This window comes from Giraffa tippelskirchi, chromosome 4, assembly GCF_054371585.1.
Source record: "Giraffa tippelskirchi isolate mGirTip1 chromosome 4, T2T-mGirTip1v1.2.pri, whole genome shotgun sequence".
Taxonomy (NCBI): domain Eukaryota; kingdom Metazoa; phylum Chordata; class Mammalia; order Artiodactyla; family Giraffidae; genus Giraffa; species Giraffa tippelskirchi.
Genome location: NC_137278.1, coordinates 200,138,147 through 200,160,342, shown reverse-complemented (window position 1 = coordinate 200,160,342; position 22,196 = coordinate 200,138,147). Strand labels below are relative to the sequence as shown.

The 22,196-nt window shown below is 42.5% G+C and overlaps 1 protein-coding gene across 13 annotated transcripts in view; it reads right to left on the bottom strand.

The window, feature by feature from the left end:
* Window positions 1-3,184: 3,184 nt before the first annotated feature.
* Window positions 3,185-22,196, bottom strand: part of CCDC77 (coiled-coil domain containing 77) — a 35,036-nt gene continuing 16,024 nt past the window's right edge. For 8 of the 13 annotated variants that reach the window (XM_081593971.1, XM_081593972.1, XM_081593974.1 and 5 more), the window contains 8 exons: window positions 15,226-15,322; window positions 13,180-13,252; window positions 11,500-11,591; window positions 10,387-10,535; window positions 6,584-6,800; window positions 5,213-5,338; window positions 4,964-5,116; window positions 3,185-4,092 (listed from right to left, as the gene is read on the bottom strand). In XM_081593971.1, the coding sequence (XP_081450097.1) occupies window positions 3,946-4,092; window positions 4,964-5,116; window positions 5,213-5,338; window positions 6,584-6,800; window positions 10,387-10,535; window positions 11,500-11,591; window positions 13,180-13,252; window positions 15,226-15,322 (1,054 nt within the window). In that variant the 3' untranslated portion in view covers window positions 3,185-3,945. The remainder of the gene's footprint in view (window positions 4,093-4,963; window positions 5,117-5,212; window positions 5,339-6,583; window positions 6,801-10,386; window positions 10,536-11,499; window positions 11,592-13,179; window positions 13,253-15,225; window positions 15,323-22,196) is intronic. The other 5 variants (XM_081593978.1, XM_081593977.1, XM_081593979.1 and 2 more) reach the window with 1 other exon arrangement.

Here is a 22,196-nt window from a genome sequence, read left to right as displayed (position 1 = left end):
CAATATTCTGAGAAACCACAAAGAATATTTTAAAAAGAATATATGTACATATGTGAGTCACTTTGCTGTACGGTAGAAATTAACACATTATAAATCAACTGTATTTCAATAAATTTTTTAAAGTGATTTATTCCTAAGCAACTCTTTTACCTAGCTAAAAGAGAAACTTTAAAAGACAAAGCAGATAACATGGATGGCTTTTTTTCTGAAGATCTAAAGACCATCCTTTGCTTGGTTGTTGTAGATACTGCAGTAAACCCTGATATTGACCGTAACTTACCCTCAAAGATTTCCCAAGAAATAAACATTTCATATATTTATTATTGCATCATGCTTCTCACTCCTAATTTTTAAGAAAGTGAGTTTGCATTTCAAATTCTTTTTTCATGCATGAATTGGTATCACTATGCTTCTGATTTTGGTTATTGGGTCTTTTCTCCCCCCATTCTTAAGCAAATCCAAATGTTTCCAACAATTGCAAAAGATCTTGAAATATGTAACAGATTTATATTATTGTATCAAGTGAAATTTCATACCATGTCTTATGCCCTATGTTCTATGCCTCTGTCTCCCGTTATCGCACTTCCCCAAACTTTCCGTTCTCCCTGCCTCTGCTCCTGTTGTTTTTCCATCTGAAATACCCAGTTCTCTGCCTCCAAAATCACCGCTGATTCGGCTCAAACATTTCCTCATTTGAGCCACTTTCTCTGCCTCCTGTCCTCTGCACCCACAGTGCTCACCTTCCCGCACTGTTTTTGTGTTCTCTACCAACTTAAGATCCAGCAGAATTTCTAGGACAAAGCACCTAAACATGAAATGCTGAATGAAGGAATGAATGGTATTAAATACACCATGCAATCTGAATGACAATGGCGAGAAATTCATAGGAAGTCAATTGAAGCCAAAAAACAAAACAGTTGATTACAATTGGACATGGATTGCTTTTACTTTTTAGCTACTATGAATAATGCTGCTTTAAACATTTTTATACAATTTTTGTGGATGGATATTTTATCTTGGGTGTATACCTAAGGAGTCAAAGTGCAGGATCACATGATAACTGTGTTTAACTTTCTTTTATTGAAGGAAGTTGATTCACAATGTTAGTATCAGGTGGACAGAGACTCAGTTATATATATATATATATATAATATGTACATGTACTTTTTCAAATTATTTTCCCATAGAGGTTATTATAAGATATTGATTTGAGTTCTCTGTGCTATACAGTAGGTCCTTGTTGGTTATTATTTTACATATAGTAGTGTGCATATGTTAATCCCAAACTCCTAATTTATCCCTCCTCCCATTTCCTCCTTTGATAGGTGTTTAACTTCTGAGTAACTGCTTAGACTGCCTTCCTAAGTGGCAGTACCATTCTAGAATCCCACCAGCAATGCATGAAGCCTGCAGTTTCTCCACATCCTTGCCAGCACCTATCTTGCTGTTTGATTAGCTGGAGTATTACTTACAATGTTGTGTTAGTTTCTGCTGCATTGCAAAGTGGATCAGCTTTATGTATACATATATCCACCCTTTTTTAGATTCTTTTCCCATAAAGGCTATTACAGAGCACTGAGTAGAGTTCCTTGGTCCTCATTAGTTATATACTTACTATCTTATTACAGCCATCCTATGGGTGTGGTATCTCATTTTTGACTCTACTTCTCAGTAACTAACGTCAAGCATCTTTCCATGTGCTTATTGGCCATTTGTATATTTTCTTGGAGAAATGCCATTTCAGACCCTTTGGCCACTTTTTGTCTTTTTATTGATAAGTTGTTCTAGATTTCCTCTTAATACTTGTGATCACCCAGCTAAAGCAGGTAGCTTCACCTTGATTCTGTAGATGGAGACTAGAGCCTGAGTTCCAGAGAGGCATGGCAGAATCCACGACCGTGATTCTCTGTAGCCCGTGCTCTTCCCACCACACTATACTGCTTTTTGGTGACGATGAGATTTAGAGTGGCAACACTAATGTGTGGTTAATGTGAAGATGAACGTCACTGGAATTGAGACTAGGGTGTTAAAACCATTACCGACTGATTGCTCAAGTCAGTGGTGGCAGGCCTGATTTGCATATAAAATAAAAAAGCTGGATCTCGACACGATCTCTGAGATTCCTTCTTACTCTGAAATTCTGTGATTTAATAAGCCTTTTGGTTTTGCCAGCATCAAAACAGCAATGATCATGGACAATGAGTGTCAGGACAAAAGGAAGTACCACCCACTGACCAACATCCCTTGAAAGCCCAGGACTGGTCCCTCTGGGAACCTGCCTCAGTTTATTAGTGAAAGACAGTTGATCTGCTACCATCAGCTTTGGAAAAAAATAAAAGGCAGCATCTCCTACTGACAGTTTTCCTTACCTTAACACAAATATGAAAACCTGAGTCCCTTCCTCTGAAGTGGGTACATTAGAATGATGCTATTCTAAGCCATTGTTGTTGTTCAGTTGCTAAATCGGGTCTGACTCTTTCTGACCCCATGAACTGTAGCACGCCAGACTTCCCTGTCCTTCACTATCTCCCAGTTTGCTCAAAGTCATGTCCATTGAGTCAGTGATGCCATGCAACCATCTCATCCTCTGCTGCCCCACCTTTTCCTCCTGCTCTCACTCTTTCCCAGCATCAGGGTCTTTTCCAATGAGTCAGTTTTTTGTATCAGGTGGCCAAAGTACTGGAGCTCTAGCTTCAGCATCAGTCCTTCCAATGAATATTCTGGGCTGGTTTCCTTTAGGATTGACTGGTTTGATCTCCTTGCTGTCCAAGGGACTCTTCAGGAGTATTTTCCAGCACCATAATTCGAAAGCATCAATTCTTTGGCACTCAGCCTTCTTTACTGTCCAATGCTCACATCTGTACATGACTATGGGAAAAACCATAGCTAAATCATAAGTCAAGACCAACTGAATTCTCAGAGGCTGTCTAGGTATGTTCACAATTACTTTGCCCCAGATGCAGTTATTTGCTGAAAAAAGGCCAGAGATGAAAAAAATGGATATGGTTTTAGTGCCATCATCTTGTACTATCTTTCCTGCTACCTCCAAGACAATCTCAAGGGATGCATTTAGGAAACCTTTCATAAATGTATAGCACTGCAGAAACCATGGAGAGGTAAGTAAACAGAGTCATCAACAAAGTATAAATGTGGTTTTAGCAAGAAATTATAGAAAGCTCAAATAGAACATTTTAAATTATGTTTTATTGAAAAATAGCTAATTTAAAATATATACATTATTAAAAAAAAAACCACATAGTACTGGTAAAATACTGAATTTTTCACACAAGGATCGTTTAAGTTTCACTCACTCTTACCAAAGTGGCACCTTTATGTTCCCAGATGAATATTTTGCTTAAGAGCAGGGTCTCTGGTGCCCTCTGGTGCCACTTTCTGAGACTGCTACCCAGAAACGAACAAGGGGCCCTTCAGCTCAGGGCTGAGAGAATTAAAGCCCGTTCATGTCTGACTGGCCTGTGATCTGTGGCCTTTGCCCTCTGCCCAGGAGAAAGGCAATCTTAGTGGGTGTCTTGACCTCCCGGGGGAAGTGTTCCTCCCTTAACACTCAGCCAAGCTCACAGCAAAAATAAACACTTTCCTTTTTGTCACTGTCTTCTTAAAAACACAAAAACAAACAAAAACCCCCTGTCATTATAAACTCCCAAATAATGTGGGAAAGTCTCTAAGTAATTCAGGTTGTAATCCAAACCAAAAAAAAAAAAAATCAAATAATCAAAAAACCCCACAATCAGTTAAAAGCACAGCAAAAACCATAAATCTTAGGATGCAAAAAAAAAGAAAAGTTGATTCTTCCCCATCTTCATAACAACGGACACCACTACTCTGGACAACCCTGTGCCTGCGGTTTCTGGGAGTGGATGAACTTCTCCTTGGATTTCAGGAAGCAGACCCACTCCAGACCCATGCCATTCCTCACATGTAACATCAGCAGAACCTAAGTTCGTTCTCTAGGCCAAACACTTTGGCCTTGAGGTTCCTCAGTTCTCCCTGTATCTTGTGTGCCAGTCGATTCCTATCACGAACCTCACACAGAATGGCAAGATCCTGGTTTGCCTGGGCGCTGAGTGTGGCCTAGAGATTCAAAAAAAAAAAGAAGTGATTATGGCAGATGCCACAGGAGAGAAACCAGGCATGAAGCCCCAGCTATGCCAGCTCCTTTCTCTGATACTCTTAGTTCACAGGGTAGAGTCAATGCTTAGTCTAGAGACTCTCTGAGAGAAGGAAAACATAGAGTTAGGGCAGACAAGGCACGAGACCATTGCTTCCCCACATGACAGGAGAGGAGCCTGAGTCAGAGGACAATCAACAATTGACAGTGAGTAAAAAGAGACCAATATAGACATTATTAGTAAATTTGCCAAAGCATGAAAGGCAGCATCTCTTTGTTTCTGTATGAACCTTCTTGGCACAGTGACCGTTCATGTGGATGGACAGTTACATCTCTTTAAGATGACACTGGAGACGTCTCAGATTCTATGTGAAGCTGTGTCTCACAGGGGAGAAATACTTTCTAACCCAGTTATTCACTTTACCCATTTGTAAAACAGACACAGATTTTTTTTTTCCTTCTTCTTTTGGCCAGGCCACACAGCTTGTGGGACCTCAGTCCCCCGACCAGGGATTGAACCCAGATTCTGGCAGTGAGAACGCTGAGTTCTAACCACAGGAACCCCAGGAACTCCCCACAGACCCGGCTCTTTGAACCCACTCCTTGAGTTGGGAGGGATGAATAGTTGTGCTGAGCTGAGCTCAGGGGGAAATACTCTGACATCATCCTTCAGTCGCTTCAGGCTGTCCTGTCTTCCCCTGGCACGCCCTGTTTACACTGATTTCAGCGAGACCAGGTGGATGGTGATGCGGCCAAGCTTCCCTCAGAGGGGCTCTCGTGCCCTGTCTGCTCACCCACACCTTTTCTCCCTCCTGGTAATTCAGGATCAATTACCTTATAGAGCATCTGCTCCACGTCTTTTAGTTTTTGCCGGAGAATCTTAATGTCTGTCTTAAAGCCTTCTACCTCCAAGACACGCCGGGTCTCCAAGGCCTCGTAGCGCTTAGTCATGGCCTGCAGGCGTCTCCCCATCTTGTTGGTGCGGTCCTATACACGGGGTACAGGAAGGCCTCTGTGAGCAGAAGGGGCACCCCTAGCCAGCTGCATCATTCGTCCGCCCGTGAGAGGCAGAGAACCCCACACCTTAAAGATCTCTCTCCTCACTCCTTCCTCCTCACGAATCCGGGCCAGCTCTTCTTCCAGGGAAATGCACTGCTCTTGGTACATGCTGGACAGCCTTTTCTCCTGTATGAGCTTATCCTTTAGGGACTGTGGGTCAGAAGGAGAGAAAAATTAATCTTTGTTCTTTAATTTGGGTAATTCCAATAGCACTGAAGTAAAGAAAGAACGGAAAGAAAGGATTTCTAGAGGTGCTAAATCAGTGAAGGAACAAGACATCAAGGAGAACATCTGAAAACCTACTTCTGGAGGATTCTCTAGCTTTTTTCTTAATGTGTACAGAGCAGGAAATTCTGTTTTTTTCCTTTGTTATTTTTTAGACTTTCTTTTAAATAAAACAAACATTTTTGGCTCTTGGAAGAGTCAGATAATGGAGTTCAGAATTGTACCAAGTAAGACATTACCACCTATTTGGGGATACACTTCTTAAGTTTTTCTTTAAAAAGAAAGAAACATCAACAGTACTTTAAACACATGTTCCACTGAGCAGCCAGGATGATCTTGAAAAAGCCCAACTCGGATGTCACTTCCTTACATGAGATCCTTTAAAGACACGACAACGCTTGGAGCTACGCATCCTCGGCAGGAGCGTGACCTCCCTCCACCCTGCGTGCCCACCCCTCACGGCCACAGCCACATGCTCCCTCACACCTGCTCTCCCCTGCCTGATGCTCTTCCCTGAGGTCCGCCTGGCAAGCTCAGCTCCATTCTCTAGGTCTCAGCAAAAAAGCCAGACTCCAGACGGTGTCCCAGTGCTTCTCGACAAAAGCAGACCTCCAATAGCAACACACAATCTTCACAGAACCCTTCTAATTCCATAACACCACTTTTTTTCCTCCCTAAATTTAATGTATTTTGGCTGCACCACCTGGCTTGTGGGATCTCAGCTCCCTGGCCAGCGAATGAACCTGGGCCACGGCAGTGAGAGCCCAAAATCTTAACCACTAGGCCACCAGGGAACTCCCAGGACCACTTTTCTATAACCCACACTTGGTTATTTGTTAATGTTTCTGGTCTTTCTCACCTGTTAGAATGTAAATGCCGTGAAGACAGACCTGGTCTGGCCTGTCTGCTGCCGTATACTGAGAGCCCCGCCCACTACACTACTTCAACAAATATCTGTTGAATGAATCTATCGATCATCAGTCAACACTTTAATGTTCTAAATCCCCAAACACAGTAACAAAGAGCTACTCTTTGAGACCTATTTCTTGAGATCGTGGCTACAACAGCTTCCTGGACTGGATCTTCTATGACAATGATTAGGTTCTTTGAAATTCTCCGAGTTCTTTCAACAATTTCAGAATAAAAAAAAATTCTATTAGAGGAAACTACCTTAATATATTCATTTTGGTTGTGATGACTCTCATGAACTAGCCACATTTTTCCCATTTTCTCTTCTTTCTTCTTACACTGCACCCTGCATTCCTTAATCTTTGACATCAAGTGATCCTTTTCAAGCATCCAGGACTTCTCCTTATTTTGGTTTTCAAATCTGAGCTGCAGAAAGTCTTTGGTACTCTCGTAGAGCAGCTCCTGGGTATGGTGGAGACTAGGGAAGAAAGTACAGACGTGGACATGTGACAGTTACTCCAAACACAGCCAAAACGCAGGTCCTTTAAAAAATGTGTAATAAGTAGATTCTGTAAATACCATCAGCGTTTTAAAAACATGCTTCATCTGATCATTGGCAGTCTTACATGTTTTATTGAACAAAGCATAATGTATCTATATTGGTTCATAGACCGGTCTTGACAGATATTTTTCTGGGTGCTAATTTCAGGTTATGTAATTAGAAGGACTACGGAAATATTTACACACAGCCTAAGTATGGACTTTTCCAAGGCACCAGACTTTACAATAAACTAAGTCATGGGGTTCTGACTGAAGGTTAACACAAGTTCTAAAATGTCAACACAGCTTTGCTTCTGTCTGGGCCTAGCTCCCCTGTGAGCTGTTGGGCCGAGCTGCCCAACAGCAAATCCTGTCCTTTCTCCGAGATAGGCTTCCTCTGTGGAGGCACCTCAATGGCCTCAGCCCACGTGGCCCCTTCATTCTCCGAAACCCCTCAGTGCTTTCACTCTACGCCCTGTGCTGCAGTGCGACACTTCTTAACCTTATTTATCATTTATTTTTGCCAGATGCCACCAGATCAAGGACAGTACCAACTATTAGACATACACAGGTACTAAATAGATTCCTGCTGAGATTTGGGAATAGACAAACGACGTTTCTGTCTTCAAAAAAAAAATTTCCTTCCCTGGAGAAGGAAATGGCAACCCGCTCCAGTATTCTTGCCTGGAAAATCTCATGGACAGATGAGCCTGGTGGGCTAGTCTATGGCATGGCAGAGTCATACACAACTTAGCAACTGAACAACAACAACACACAATCAGGCAGATTGTGATTTGGGGAAATAGTTCTTGATGGAAATGTGACATAAAATGGAGAGTGAAGTGACCTAGCAATATGGAATACAGAATTTTGTAAGAAATTAACATTTGTGTATAGAATAATAATTGCAAATATTCAAACAATAAAGTCCATGGCTAAAGAAACTCAGAAAAAAAAAAAAAATTTCCTTAAGAGTTAGCAACTCATCAGTTTAACATCAGCAGCTAGAAATATACTGTATCAAATGATCACACTGCTTGCAAAGGGTATTAAATACCATACTGCAGTTTTCCACTGAACACATATGGTAAGATCCACTTAGTTCTTCTCATGAGTAATAAAGTACACAGAGAAGGGGACAATGACTATATAATGTCAGAAGAGTAACCGTCATCTGATGGACATATTCAGGTATGTGTGTGTCTGTATAAACAGGGAGAGATTGAGTCAGTTCCCACAAGGACTGCTCTTGCTTCCAACAGGTTATTTTATTCTATCTTGTGTTATGGTCTCAGTTACAAACAGGGAAAGCATGCTCTTGCAAACGTACAAATGGTCTCAAAGTGACACCTAACAGGCAGCCATCAACAGCCTTGGATTTCCTGCCATTCAACACCCTCAGGATGCCGATCTACTGGAAGGAGCGGATCAAGCGCTCAGATCTGCAGAAGACATTGAACCAGGAAGGCTATTAATAATCTGACAGATGTAAAATTATACTTTACTCTGACAATTGAAAAATATTGTTCCCTTAAAAACAATTCAAATCCAATAGAAAGTGGAGATGCTATGCTTAAGCACAAAACACCAAAAATGAAGATGGAGAGGTACCAGCCAAATGCAAATACAACATGATGTTGGAAGCAGCAGGGCCTGCCAAGGGCCAGGGGCATCTTCTACCTGCACTGGTCAGCGACTGCAACTTGATTATCATGTCTAGCTTAGTGACCATGCTTTAGAATGGAGGAAGAGACACTAAAAAAGTTTGCGAAGCAATAAAAAAACCAACAGGATAAAGATCGCAAGGTGAAAAAGAATATAAACACACACACTACAGGGGATCTTCACAACCCAGGGATTGAAACTGAACATGGGTCTCCCACATTAGAGGCAGATTCTTTACCATCTGAGCCACCAGGGAAGCCCATACACACACACATACGTGTGTGTGTACATATATATATATACACGTTTTCTTTTTTTTTTTTTTGCCGCACCACATGGCTTATGGAATCCTAGTTCCCCAACGAGAGATTCAAGCTGGGCCCTTGGCAGTGAAAGCTCCGAGTCCTAACCACCAGATCACCAGGGAATTCCTGTTAAAAAATATTTTAAAATGTAGGATGTTTAATGCAGGATAGAGAAGGTAAGATAAAGGTCATCAAGTGTTCAAGAATTATTTATTATGCGCCTGCTCTGCACACAGGAAAAGACCTTGGAGAAGAGACATCATTAAAATAGAAGGTGAAAAGGCCCATCACTGAGTCACATTGGTCATCACGGGCGACAGGGGGGAGATGTGTAAGGAAAAGTGCACCCCTCCCTGGGAAGGTCAGAGAAAGGGTGACTGCACACTGAGAGGCTGCTGCACCGTGAGTGCTGCGTGAACCAAAGCCTTAGGAGTCCGGCTGAAGAAAGAGGTGAGCTATAGCCAGAGGAGCAGAGACTGAGGGCCGAGACTCCCAAGGGCCAAGGCAGCAGGAGACACTCACAGGGAGGAAGCCTGCAGGGCACAAGGGGACTGGCGACAGGAAACACAGTTTGGTGACAGCAGATTTAAACCAGAACACAGCTTGAGCCAGGAACAAGAGGGCAGAGAATGGACAGGAGAGGCTTCCAGGTTCACAGATGATGGGGTTTGGAATCAGAAACTGGAGAGTGGGGAGCTGAAAACGACCCTGAGTGTCCAAACTTGAGAAACTACATGGATGGGATGGCACTGGGCTAAATGGGAAAGAATGGAGCAGCAGGTCTGAGATGGGGAGGGGTGCTTGTTGGGAAAGAGAAAGTTGAGTTTCAGTCATGGTGAATTTGAGGTTTTCAAACATACTCTATTTAAGATGTCTCTACAGCCCAGCTCTGGTCACTGGAAGTGGACAAACAGCTGAGGAGGGTGAAATGGGGAGAACCAAGAAAGACAGGTGCTGCGGGAACCAAGGGAGATGGATTTCAAAGAGGGGGTGGTCAGAGGCCCAGACACACAGAAAGACACAAATGAACTCAGTGATGACTTGAGACAGGGCATGCTAAGCACAACAGGGAACAAGAGCAGGCTGCAGAAAGCAGGGGACAGGCAGGCGGGAATGGGGTAAAAACAGCAGTACAGACAGTTTCCATTTTCTGGTGCAGGTATGTAAAGTCGAACAAGAGAAAAGGACTGTTATGCTGACTTCAATAACCATCAGTGGAGAAAAGGACATTCCAGGACGGTAAGATCAGACTACAACCCTCAGAGGGGTTGAGGGAAGCGTGTAGAGCCTCCAGTCCTGCAGGAAAAGCATCAGATGAGTACACCAGGGAACTGGGAGAGAGAGGCGGGGGGTGGGAGGTCTGCTGAGACATTTCCTTCAGCGCCAGGACCCTTGCTGCTACTGGACAGGACTGCCAGCTTGCGGGATCTTAGCTCCCCCACCAGGGAGCGAACCAGCAACCTTGGCAGTGAATGTGAGAGTCCTGACCCCTGGACATTCTAAATCACATGGGAGACACCTGGAACATGTCCAGTGTGGCTCGTGAGTACTCACCTTCTGGTGAGCTCTGTGATTCTGTCCCAGCTTCTCTGCTGATGAACCTGCACTTCCTCGACGCGGATCCGCCTCTCCTCCATGAGCCCCGCCACCTGCTCCCGCGAGAGCCGGGTCTGCTCCTCCAGCTGCGCCTGCAGCGCCTCCACCTGGACAGGACGGAGGGGCGAGGCGTCCACTCCCGCTCGACTCCTGCTCGCTTCTCACCTCTAACAGCGAGCCTCTCTCCAGAAAAACAAAAACCCCACAAACAAAAAAAACAGACGTGCAGCAGCAAAACAGGAGAAAAATCTCAACTGGACTCCTCTTTACGTCTCACATGTGGTCTCAGGCCACACGAGAGCAGACTCTGTCCACACCAAGCAGAGCACCCATGTCACACCAGAAAGGCTGGACAAGCCCGTCTCCCCTCTCTGAGACGCTCACCTTCTCACCATCTCTCTCTCTGGGCTTTTAGGACTGTCTCCATTTTGGGACTTCCTAGTTGTGTAGAGAAAGACTCGTTTCTTCATTTTTAAATTTAAAAAGTGCAGCAAAATGAGTATAATGTGATTTCCTTGTCTGAGTCAGTCTGTCTTGACCCCACAAGGCGACACTGGCCAAAGGTAGAAACTGTCCATTTACACCAACACGCCTTCTGATAAGGACAGGAACTTGAGTGCAGTTAAGATGAAAACTCATGGTTGTAGGTGACATATGATGACCAGATAGTGAGAAGGTGACTCATTACTTTCCTAGACTTTGGAATACATGCGCCAGACAAATGGATGTACCAGCAAAGGTCACCTACTGTGACTCTGTGTCTGTTTCAGGACAGACAGCAGCAGCTCTGCGTGTCCCGGGCCAGCTGCACAGGGAGTTTTGACTGTGACGACTCTGGTGGGAGGGTTCGGCCTATGAGCTGCATGAACTGCAGGTTCACACCAGCACTTCTAGAATGGTGCAGTACAGAGTAATGGTTGTAGAGACAGAGCTCTGGGAAATTAGGAACAACCTCAAACTTCCAGTCCCAAGATGCCCAGAGGAAACACGTGTGCCAGGAGGCATGTGGCACATGCTAATGAGGGCACAGGACCCGCTCCAGGCCCATGTGTGGAGCACCCGCGGTCATACCTCAAGGGCAAGGGTCTGGACGTCTCTCTGATGCAGCCCAGTGCTCACCTCCTTTTCTCTCCCTGCTGATTTCCTCCTGCTGCCTTTAGAATCTAAAACAGAAAACAGTAGAGACCTTCACTTAGGTTTTCTTTCTGCTTTTCAAGCATCAACATTATCTTTGCACAGAAGTTTGGTTTTCTTTATATGGAAGAGAAGGAAAGGAATAAAAAGGACAATGTACAATAACTACAATGCTCAGTTGTGCAAATAGGAATCTCTTAACGGAACTTTGTTAGGATGTCACCTGGATCTTTCTGAAGAATAAACTACTAAATTTTCCTTTGGAGTTGTATCTAATTTCTTTGTAAAATCTTATTTAATGAAAAAGGGTAATGAATTAAAAAAACTAAATCTAAACATTTTAGTTATGATGTGTAACCCAATTTTCAATGGACAAAATGATTTTAAAAACAAGCAACACTAAAACTCCACTAAACATAATTTGATGATTTAGATGATTCAAGAAGCTTATTGATTCTTTTTATTGAGGTATAGTAATTTATAATATTCATTTCATGTGTACAACATAGCAATTCAAAAGTTTTATAGATTATACTCTGTCTATACTTATTATAAAGTATTATAAAGTATATTCCCTGTCCTGTACAATATATCTTTGTAGCTGATTTATTTTATACATAGTAGTTTGTTCCTCTTAATCCTTTAGCCTTATTCTGCCCCTTCCCTTCCTTCACCCTGCTGGTAACCACTAGTATGTTCCCTACATCTGTGAGTCTGTTTTTGTTCTATACTCACTAGTTTATTTTTTAGATTCCACCTATAAGTGATACCATACAATATTTTTCTGCCTTATTTCACTTAGCATTATGCCCTCTAAATCCATCCATGTTGCTGCAAATGGCAAGACTTCATTTTTTTTATGCCTGAGTAGTATTCCATTCATCTTCTTTAACCAGTCATCTGTTGATGAACACTTGGGCTGCTTCCATATCTTGACTATTATAAATAATATTGCTATGAATACTGGGGTGCATGTTATTTCAAGTTAGAATTGTTGTTTCCTTTGTAAGAGCAGACCTCAAAAGTGCTTATCTCCACATGCGTAGTGATCCATGAGCTAGACTTACTGTGCTGAACATTTTGTATATATACAAATATCAATTTACTATATTGCACACTTAAAACTAACATTATATGTCAATTATATCTCAATTTTTAAAAATTAGGATTTCCATTAATAAAAGAGAAAAGGATAAGGAGACTGAGGGTTAGAGAGAATAATTAATAGGCTGTGATTCCACATGTTATCCAAATATATTTTATGACTTATCACCATAAGCATATTAATTAGATATATTTTTTATTCTACTTTATTAAAACATCATGTTGCTGCTGCTGCTAGGTCGCTTCAGTCGTGTCCGACTCTGTGCGACCCCATAGATGGCAGCCCAACAGGCTCCGCCGTCCCTGGGATTCTCCAGGCAAGAACACTGGAGTGGGTTGCCATTTCCTTCTCATAGAAAGGTTTTAAAAAAAATAGCTCAGTAAGATCTGAGACCACCAGCAGCATGATTATGAATATTTATTATCACTGTATAGTAGGAAAAAATGTCTAATTATTTGCACTGTGCTTTTTAATTATGCATCAATAAGAATTTCTAAAAATACAGTTGGTACCTGCTCTGAGAGCTGAAGATTCATTCTTTTCACGTACTTCTACAGGCTGGACAGTCTTCTGGAGAATGCTGACCTGAAGAAGCAAAAAAAAAAAAAAGTACAGAAATAGTCTTCCTATAAATATAGTATTTCATTTTTTAGCTTTAGTTCTACAGATCAAACACCATTCATAAATTAAATTGGTCAAAACTGATACAATCATATAAGGATGCCATGCATATGGGAGACCAGAGAAGACAAACTGGATAAAACCCACTAACAAACTGAATATACACTGACTAAAACCAGTGCTGGTGATATAAATGGAAAAATAAAATTTCAGGGTTATTTGGCAATATCTCCCCCCTGCCCCCGCAAAAAAAAAAAAAGAAAGAAAGTGGTCTTTGACAAGGTCCTTTAGGAAAGAAACAGAAACACTGAAACATGCATATATAGATATGTATAAAGATGTTCACGGAAGCACTAACTGTGGAAAATTCTTAAAGAGATGGGAGTACCAGACCATCTGACCTGTCTCTTGAGAAACCTGTATGCAGGTCAGGAAGCAACAGTTAGAACTGGACATGGAACAACAGACTGGTTCCAAATAGGAAAAGGAGTACGTCAAGGCTGTATGTTGTCACCCTGCTTATTTAACTTACATGCAGAGTATATCATGAGAAACACTGGGCTGGAAGAAACACAAGCTGGAATCAAGATTGCTGGGAGAAATATCAATAACCTCAGATATGCAGATGACACCACCCTTATGGCAGAAAGCGAAGAAGAACTAAAGAGCCTCTTGATGAAAGTGAAAGAGGAGAGTGAACAAGTTGGCTTAAAGCTCAACGTTCAGAAAACTAAGATCATGGCATCTGGTCCCATCACTTCATGGGAAATAGATGGGGAAACAGTGCAAACAGTGTCAGACTTTATTCTTTTGGGTTCCAAAATCACTGCTGATGGTGATTGCAGCCAAGAAATTAAAAGATGCTTACTCCTTGGAAGGAAGGTTATGACCAACCTAGATAGCATATTGAAAAGCAGAGACATTACTCTGCCAACAAAGGTCTGTCTAGTCAAAGCTATGGTTTTTCCAGTAGTCATGTATGGATGTGAGAGTTGGACGGTGAAGAAAGCTGAGCGCCAAAGAATTGATGCTTTTGAACTGTGGTGTTGGAGAAGACTCTTGAGAGTCCCTTGGACTGCAAGGAGATCCAACCAGTCCATCCTAAAGGAGATCAGTCCTGGGTGTTCATTGGAAGGACTGATGTTGAAGCTGAAACTCCAATACTTTGGTCACCTCATGCGAAGAGTTGACTCATTGGAAAAGACCCTAATGCTGGGTAGGATTGGGGGCAGGAGGAGAAGGGGATGACAGAGGATGAGATGGCTGGATGGCATCACCGACTCAATGGACATGGGCTTGGGTAGACTCCGGGAGTTGGTGATGGACAGGGAGGCCTGGCATGCTGCGATTCATGGGGTCGCAAAGAGTCGGACACGACTGAGCGACTGAACTGAACTGAACTGAACGGAAGCACTGTTTATAGTGAAAAACTGGAAATCTCAATTATACACATAAATATTTCTATATGAGTAGAAAAAAAAGCTTTATCTCTAGGGTACAGAATTATGGGAGATTGTCACTTTTCTATTAGATTCCTGAAATCTGTGTTTGTTTTTAACAAAGACTATGCATTACTTTTGTAATCAGTGTAAGCGAAGACTTAAAAAGAACCTAGTATTGAAACTTGTTCCCACACTAAGTCTGCTCCTGCTGCTCTCTCTAATCTCATCCAAGACATCTCCTCCTCTAAGCTTAAGGTTTCCAAATGGCAGAATGGGGTAAACAATGCTACTTTCCAAGGCTTTTGAAGAAAATGAATAAAATCACAAACCTGTTTGTAGTTGCAGAAAATGCTCTGAAAACTTAAGCAAATGTGAGACTATGGTAGCTAACTCTCCTTTGAGCTTTTTTAGCAAGGACCAAAGTTGTCTGATTATGGACCCCAGCCTGCATTTTGTACAAGCCTTATCTACCCTGCTATACAAAGGAGGACTTACTTTGTTGGGAGGCTCCTTATAAAAATAGGTCACTTCTCCAGTGTCTGTTCCCACAAGAGCCAAGAGATTCTGAATCTTCTTCTTGTCTTCTAGCTCCCTGCAATTCTCATAGAGAATAAGCATACATTGTGTCCAGAGTAAGTAAATGTTTAAAGGATCTCCCTTCTGACTCATTTATTTTTAAAGCAATGGTAACCTCAAATTAAAATTAAATCGGATTAACCTCCTATACTGTTGGTGGGAATGTAAACTGGTGAAGCCACTATGGAGATCATTATGGAGGTTCCTCAAAAAACTAAAAATAGAGCTACCATATGACCCTGCAATCCCACTCCTGTGCATATATTTGGAAAAGACAAAAGCTATCTAATTCAAAATGAAACATGCACCTCAATGTTCACAGAAGCACTATTTATGTCTTGACAATAGTCAAGACATGGAAGCAACCTAAGTGTTCACCAGCGGATGAATGGATAAAGAAGATGTACTATACACACAGGGCTTCCCTGATAGCTTAGTTGGTAAAGAATCCACCTGCAATGCAGGAGACCCTGGTTGGATTCTTGGGTCGGGAAGATCTGCTGGAGAAGGAATAGACTACCCACTCCAGCACTCTTGGGCTTCCCTTGTGGCTCAGCTGGCAAAGAATGTGCCTGCAATGCAGGAGACCTGGGTTCAGTCTCTGGGTTGGGAAGATCCCCTGGAGAAGGGACTACTCCAGAATACTCCAGTATTCTGGCCTAGAGAATTCCATGGACTGTAGGCCATGGGGTCGCAAAGAGTCAGACCCGACTGAGTGACTTTCACTTCACTTTACTTCACTCCACACACACAATGGGATGTTACTCAGTCATTAAAAAGAATGAAATGATGCTATTTGTGGCAACATGGATCAACCTAGAGATTATTAAACTAAGTGAAGTCACACAAAGACAAATATCAGGGTATCATTTATATGTAGAATCTAAAAAAATGATATAAATAAACTTACTTACAAAACAGAAACAGACTAATAGATGTAGAAAACAAACTTACGGTTACCAAAGGGGGAGGAGGGCAGGGATAAACTGGGAGTTTGGATTAACATGTACACACCACTAGATATAAAGTAGATGGTCCTACTGTATGTACAGGGAACTCTACTCAATATCCTGTAATAACCTATCTGGAAAAAAAATCTGAAAAGTAAATATATATGTATACATATATGTATATTTATAGGTATAGACACATACCTAAGCATAACTGAATCACTTTGCTGTACGCCTGAAACATTGAAAATCAAAAATGTCAACAGAGAGGAGAGAGCATCAGCAATAGGCTCCAAAAAATTAACTAAATTAAATTAAATAGGATTTATCTAGACTTCAGCTCTAATTTTAAGAGCATCAGGCATTTAAATACAGGAATTCAGAGAACCCAGCAGGAAATAACCTCAATCAGTTGGTTGAAGAGCGTGAAGGAAGACACCAGGGCATACTGTTCAACTCTGCCTCTTCAGCTACGTGGGAGCTGACAGTTCACAGCTGGATCTCTCTCCAGGCCTGCCCTCAGTCCAGGCGGCCTGTCTCACCAACTGTATGCTCAAGGAGCAGCTGCACCCAGGGCCTGGCTACTGAGGGGTACGAAGCCCAGTCCTCTCACCTCGTTTCAGGATCTGAGGACCATCCTAGAAGGGCACCCTGTGGCAGGGGCTGAGGCCTGCTGTCACTGAATCACCATTTAGCCTCTGCCCACTCAGACTTTCCCGAGTGCCCCATGGTGGTTTACTTCTGAGCACACTCCCCACAAAGCTCCTGCAAGCAAATCTCCATTGCAGAGTTCATTTTCCAGGAAAGTGACCGCAGACAGATGATAGCACAAATGGACCAAGAAAGCAAACTTCAAGAGAGCTGTCAGGGACTTCCCTGGTGGTCCAGTGGTTAAGACTTCGCCTTCCAACACAAGGGGTGCAGGTTTGATCCCTGGTCAGGGAGCTAAATCCCACATACCTTGCAGCCAAAAAACTAAAACGTAAAGCAGAAGCAATATTGTAACATATTATAAATTCAATAAAGACTTTATTAAAAAAAAATCTTTACAACACAATGAGATTTCAGAGCCTGGGATGTGGAGACTTGTTAGTGTTCTTAGGAGCAAGACAGGTGAGTGGTCAACAGCATAGAGCCTAAACAATTAAATAAAAGTAAAGGTAGAAGGAGGGTTGGGCTGTACAAACTCACAATCTATACAAACTCACAATCTCTGACCCATTTCCCACACCCAGCCAGCTGTCAGACTACTACCTAAAGAAGAAGATGAATCTCCGAGAGGTAAGACCTGGTGAGACCATAGCCAGAGTACATGGTCATGATCCCTCAGCCCTTCCTCCAAGGGTCTATGGCCATTTATTCAAGTAACTGCACATTGTGGGGAAGGAAACACCCAGACGTTCCAAGGACTGCTGGACAGTCTGAGCTGACTTTGACACCTAATGACATGAAGCATTATCTGGGGCATACAGGAACCAGGTAATAGACAGAATTTTGGTTCTAGTCCAGCTCAAAGTGGGTCCACTGGATCCAAACCTAGTCAGGGGTCATTTCCCCATCTCCAAATGTATAATTGAAATGAACATAATTGGCAGTTGGCAGAATTTCCAAATTGTTTTCTTGGTTTCTGTGTTAAAGCAAGTGGAAGCCTCTGAAACTGCCTCTCTGCACCCCAGCCACAATGGTAAACAAAGACTAAAAGGACGTAAGGGTGAGGGTCCCCATCAAATCCCCATTAATTCACAAGTATGATCCTGCAAAACCAGACAGGCAACAACACACTGCTACCAAGTAGGTACAACTTCGGTGACTGTGCCAGCTGCAGTAGCATTTTTGCTAGAGCAGAGAACCTGGTCTTAGGTACACAGCATGTGGCTATGGTTAAGCAAATGTAGTCCCTTCCACAAGTAACAGGACCAGAGCAGCTCTTGTTCAGGAGAAGTGAACAAGAGGATACTTCTACAGACTTTCTGAGGACCTTGTTAGCTCTTCTGTTCAATACCAAATTTGTCCAAAGGGACCTGGATCTGTTCACCACTGAGCTATCGAATTAAATCAGATGAGACAAACAAGAAGTACAAGTGGGTTAGAACCCTCATGCATGCTCCAAAGGGTCGGAGGCAAACCCTACATAGCACGTCAGCGAAGTTTCAGGGGTCTGATCTAGGCATGCCAAGATACTCCGTTCAAAATGAAGGACAGATTATTGTACCTCATGCCTACCACCACCACCAAGGACTCATAATGTCAGAGGAACTGCTCAGTGTCTGAAGACAGCATGTCCTTTCTCTGGGACACTGCGCTGAACCATGTAACAGGTGTCATGGAAGGTGACGTGAGATACTGCACTGACCCATGTAACAGGTGTCATAGAAGGTGACCTTTCATCATGGCCCAGAGCTGAAAGGAAGTGCTACGTTAGGTCAAGACTGAAACTATTAAGGAGATTGAGCCAGGAAACAAAATCCTCCCAAAAAAGAAATACCCTGGACCTGATGGCTTCTGTGGTGAATTCCACTGAACACTTAAAGAAGGACTAACAGCAATCATCCTCCAACTTTTCCAAAAACTGAAGAGGAGGCAACAGTTCCTCTCACTTTCTATGAGGCCAGCACTGCCCTGATACAAAAGCTGGATAGACACTACACGAAAACCACTACAGACCTTACAGACATCGATACAAAAATCCTCCACAGAACATCAGCAAACATGCATTCAGCAGCATATTAAAGGGATATACCACAATTAAGTGGAATTTATTCCTGGAATACAAGCATGGTTCAACATATGGAAGTTGACCAAAGTAATACATCACACTGATATAATGAAGGAGGAAAACACACAATCATCATCTGACACAGAAAAAGCACCTGACAACATTCAGTTCAGTTCAGTCACTCAGTCGTGTCCGACTCTTTGCGACCCCATGAATTGCAGCATGCCATGCCTCTCTGTCCATCACCAACTCCCGGAGTCTACCCAAACCCATGTCCATCGAGTCAGTGATGCCATCCAACCATCTCATCCTCTGTTGTCCCCTTCTCCTTCTGCACCCAATCCTACCCAGCATTAAGGTCTTTTCCAATGAGTCAACTCTTCGCGTGAGGTGGCCAAAGTATTGGAGTTTCAGCTTCAACATCAGTCCTTCCAATGAACAACCAGGACTGATCTCCTTTAGGATGGATTGACTGGATCTCCTTGCAGTCCGAGGGACTCTCAAGAGTCTTCTCCAACACCACAGTTCAAAAGCATCAATTCTTTGGCACTCAGCTTTCTTCACCGTCCAACTCTCACATCCATACATGACCACTGGAAAAACCATAGCTTTGACTAGACAGACTTTTGTTGGCAGAGTAATGTCTCTGCTTTTCAATATGCTATCTAGGTTGGCCATAACCTTCCTTCCAAAGAGTAAGTGTCTTTTAATTTCTTGGCTGCAATCACCATCAGCAGTGATTTTGGAGCCCCCAAAAATAAAGTCTGACACTGTTTCCACTGTTTCCGCATCTATTTCCCATGAGGTGATGGGACCAGATGCCATGATCTTAGTTTTCTGAATGTTGAGCTTTAAGCCAACTTTTTCACTCTCCTCTTTCACTTTCATCAAGAGGCTCTTTAGTTCTTCTTCACTTTCTTCCATATGGGTGGTGTCATCTGCATATCTGAGGTTATTGATATTTCTCCCAGCAATCTTGATTCCAGCTTGTGTTTCTTCCAGCCCAGCGTTTCTCATGATGTACTCTGCATATAAGTTAAATAAGCAAGGTGACAATATACAGCCTTGACGGACTCCTTTTCCTATTTGGAACCAGTCTGTTGTTCCATGTCCAGTTCTAACTGTTGCTTCCTGACCTGCATACAGGTTTCTCAAGAGACAGGTCAGATGGTCTGGTATTCCCATCTCTTTCAGAATTTTCTGCAGTTCATTGTGATCCACACAGTCAAAGGCTTTGGCACAGTCAATAAAGCAGAAATAGATGTTTTTCTGGAACTCTCTTGCTTTTTCGATGATCCAGTGGATATTGGCAATTTGATCTCTGGTTCCTCTGCCTTTTCTAAAACCAGCTTGAACATCTGGAAGTTTACGGTTCACATATTGTTGAAGCCTGGCTTGGAGAATTTTGAGCATTACTTTACTAACATGTGAGATGAGTGCAATTGTGCGGTAGTTTGAGCATTCTTTGGCATTGCCTTTCTTTGGGATTGGAACGAAAACTGACTTTTTCCAGTCCTCTGGCCACTGCTGAGTTTTCCAAATTTGCTGGCATATCCAGTGCAGCACTTTCACAGCATCATCTTTCAGGATTTGAAATAGCTCAACTGGAATTCCATCCCCTCCACTAGCTTTGTTCGCAGTGATGCTTTCTAAGGCCCACTTGACTTCACATTCCAGGATGTCTGGCTCTAGGTGAGTGATCACACCGTCGTGATTATCTGGGTCGTGAAGATCTTTTTTGTACAGTTCTGTGTATTCTTGCCATCTCTTCTTAATATCTTCTGTTTCTGTTAGGTCCATACCATTTCTGTCCTTTATCGAGCCCATCTTTGCATGAAATGTTCCTTTGGCATCTCTAATTTTCTTGAAGAGATCTCTAGTCTTTCCCAATCTGTTGTTTTCCTCTATTTGTTTGCACTGATCGCTGAGGAAGGCTTTCTTATCTCTCCTTGCTACTCTTTGGAACTCTGCATTCAGATGGGAATATCTTTCCTTTTCTCCTTTGCTTTTCGCTTCTCTTTTCTTCCCAGCTATCTGTAAGGCCTCCTCAGACAGCCATTTTGCTTTTTTGCATTTCTTTTCCATGGGGATTGTCTTGATCCATCTCCTGTACAATGTCACGAACCACAGCCTTTTTAGATAAAAACACTCAACAAATTAAGAAGAGCAGGAAACAACCTCTGCACAATAAAAGCCACAAATGAAAAACCCACAGCTAAAGTCACACTCAGTGGTGAAAAGCTGCAAATTCTCTACTAAGATCAAGAACAAGACAAGGCTGCCCATTGTGCAACTTCTATTTAACTTAGTACTGAAGTCCTAGCCAGACCAAGTAGGCAAGAAAAAGGAAGAAAAGACACTCAAGCTGGAAAGCAAGAAATGAAATAATCCTTGTTCACAGGTGACATGATCTTATACTCAGAAAACCCTAAGGATTCCACAGAAAATTTTTTTAAAAATTTAAAAAATTGTTAGAACTAGTAAAGGAATTCAGCAAAGGAGCATAACACAAACCCAACATGCATTTCTATACACTGACAATGAAAAATCTGAAAAGAAAATTAGGAAAAGAATTTGATACACAACAGCATCAAAAAGAATATTCAGGAATTAACCAAGGAAAGGAAAGACTTGTATACTGAAAACACTCCTAAAAGAAATTGAAGATGAAATAAGCAAATGGAAAGATATCCTGTGTCCATGGATTGGAAGACATAATATTAAGATGTCAACATTGCTCAGAGCAATCTACAGATTCCATGCAAGTCCTATAAAAATCCTCTGTGTGGGATGAGGAAGTTCTGGAGATGGACAGTGGTGTGGCTGCACCATGACATGAAGGCACTTAATAATACTGAACTGTACACTTAAAAATGATTAAAATGGTAAATTTTGGTTAAGTATATTTTACCAGAATTAAAAAAGAACTGCACTGTACCGGGTGCCCTGGCACACCGCTCAGATGCCCATCACCCAGGGGCTCGGTCCTTCTGCAGCAACTGCCCTGGGCTGAAGGGGGCCGCCTCTCCCAAGTTTATATCCCTCCCTGCTGGGAGCTGCATCCAATGACAGATCACTCCCCGTGGGGCTGACTAAGACCTCTGTCCCTTGGTAGACTCTGGTGGTGGTGGTTTAGTCACTAAGTTGTGTCAACTCTTGCAAACCCATGGACTGTAGCCCACCAGGCTCCACTGTCCATGGCATTTCCCAGGCAAGAATATTGG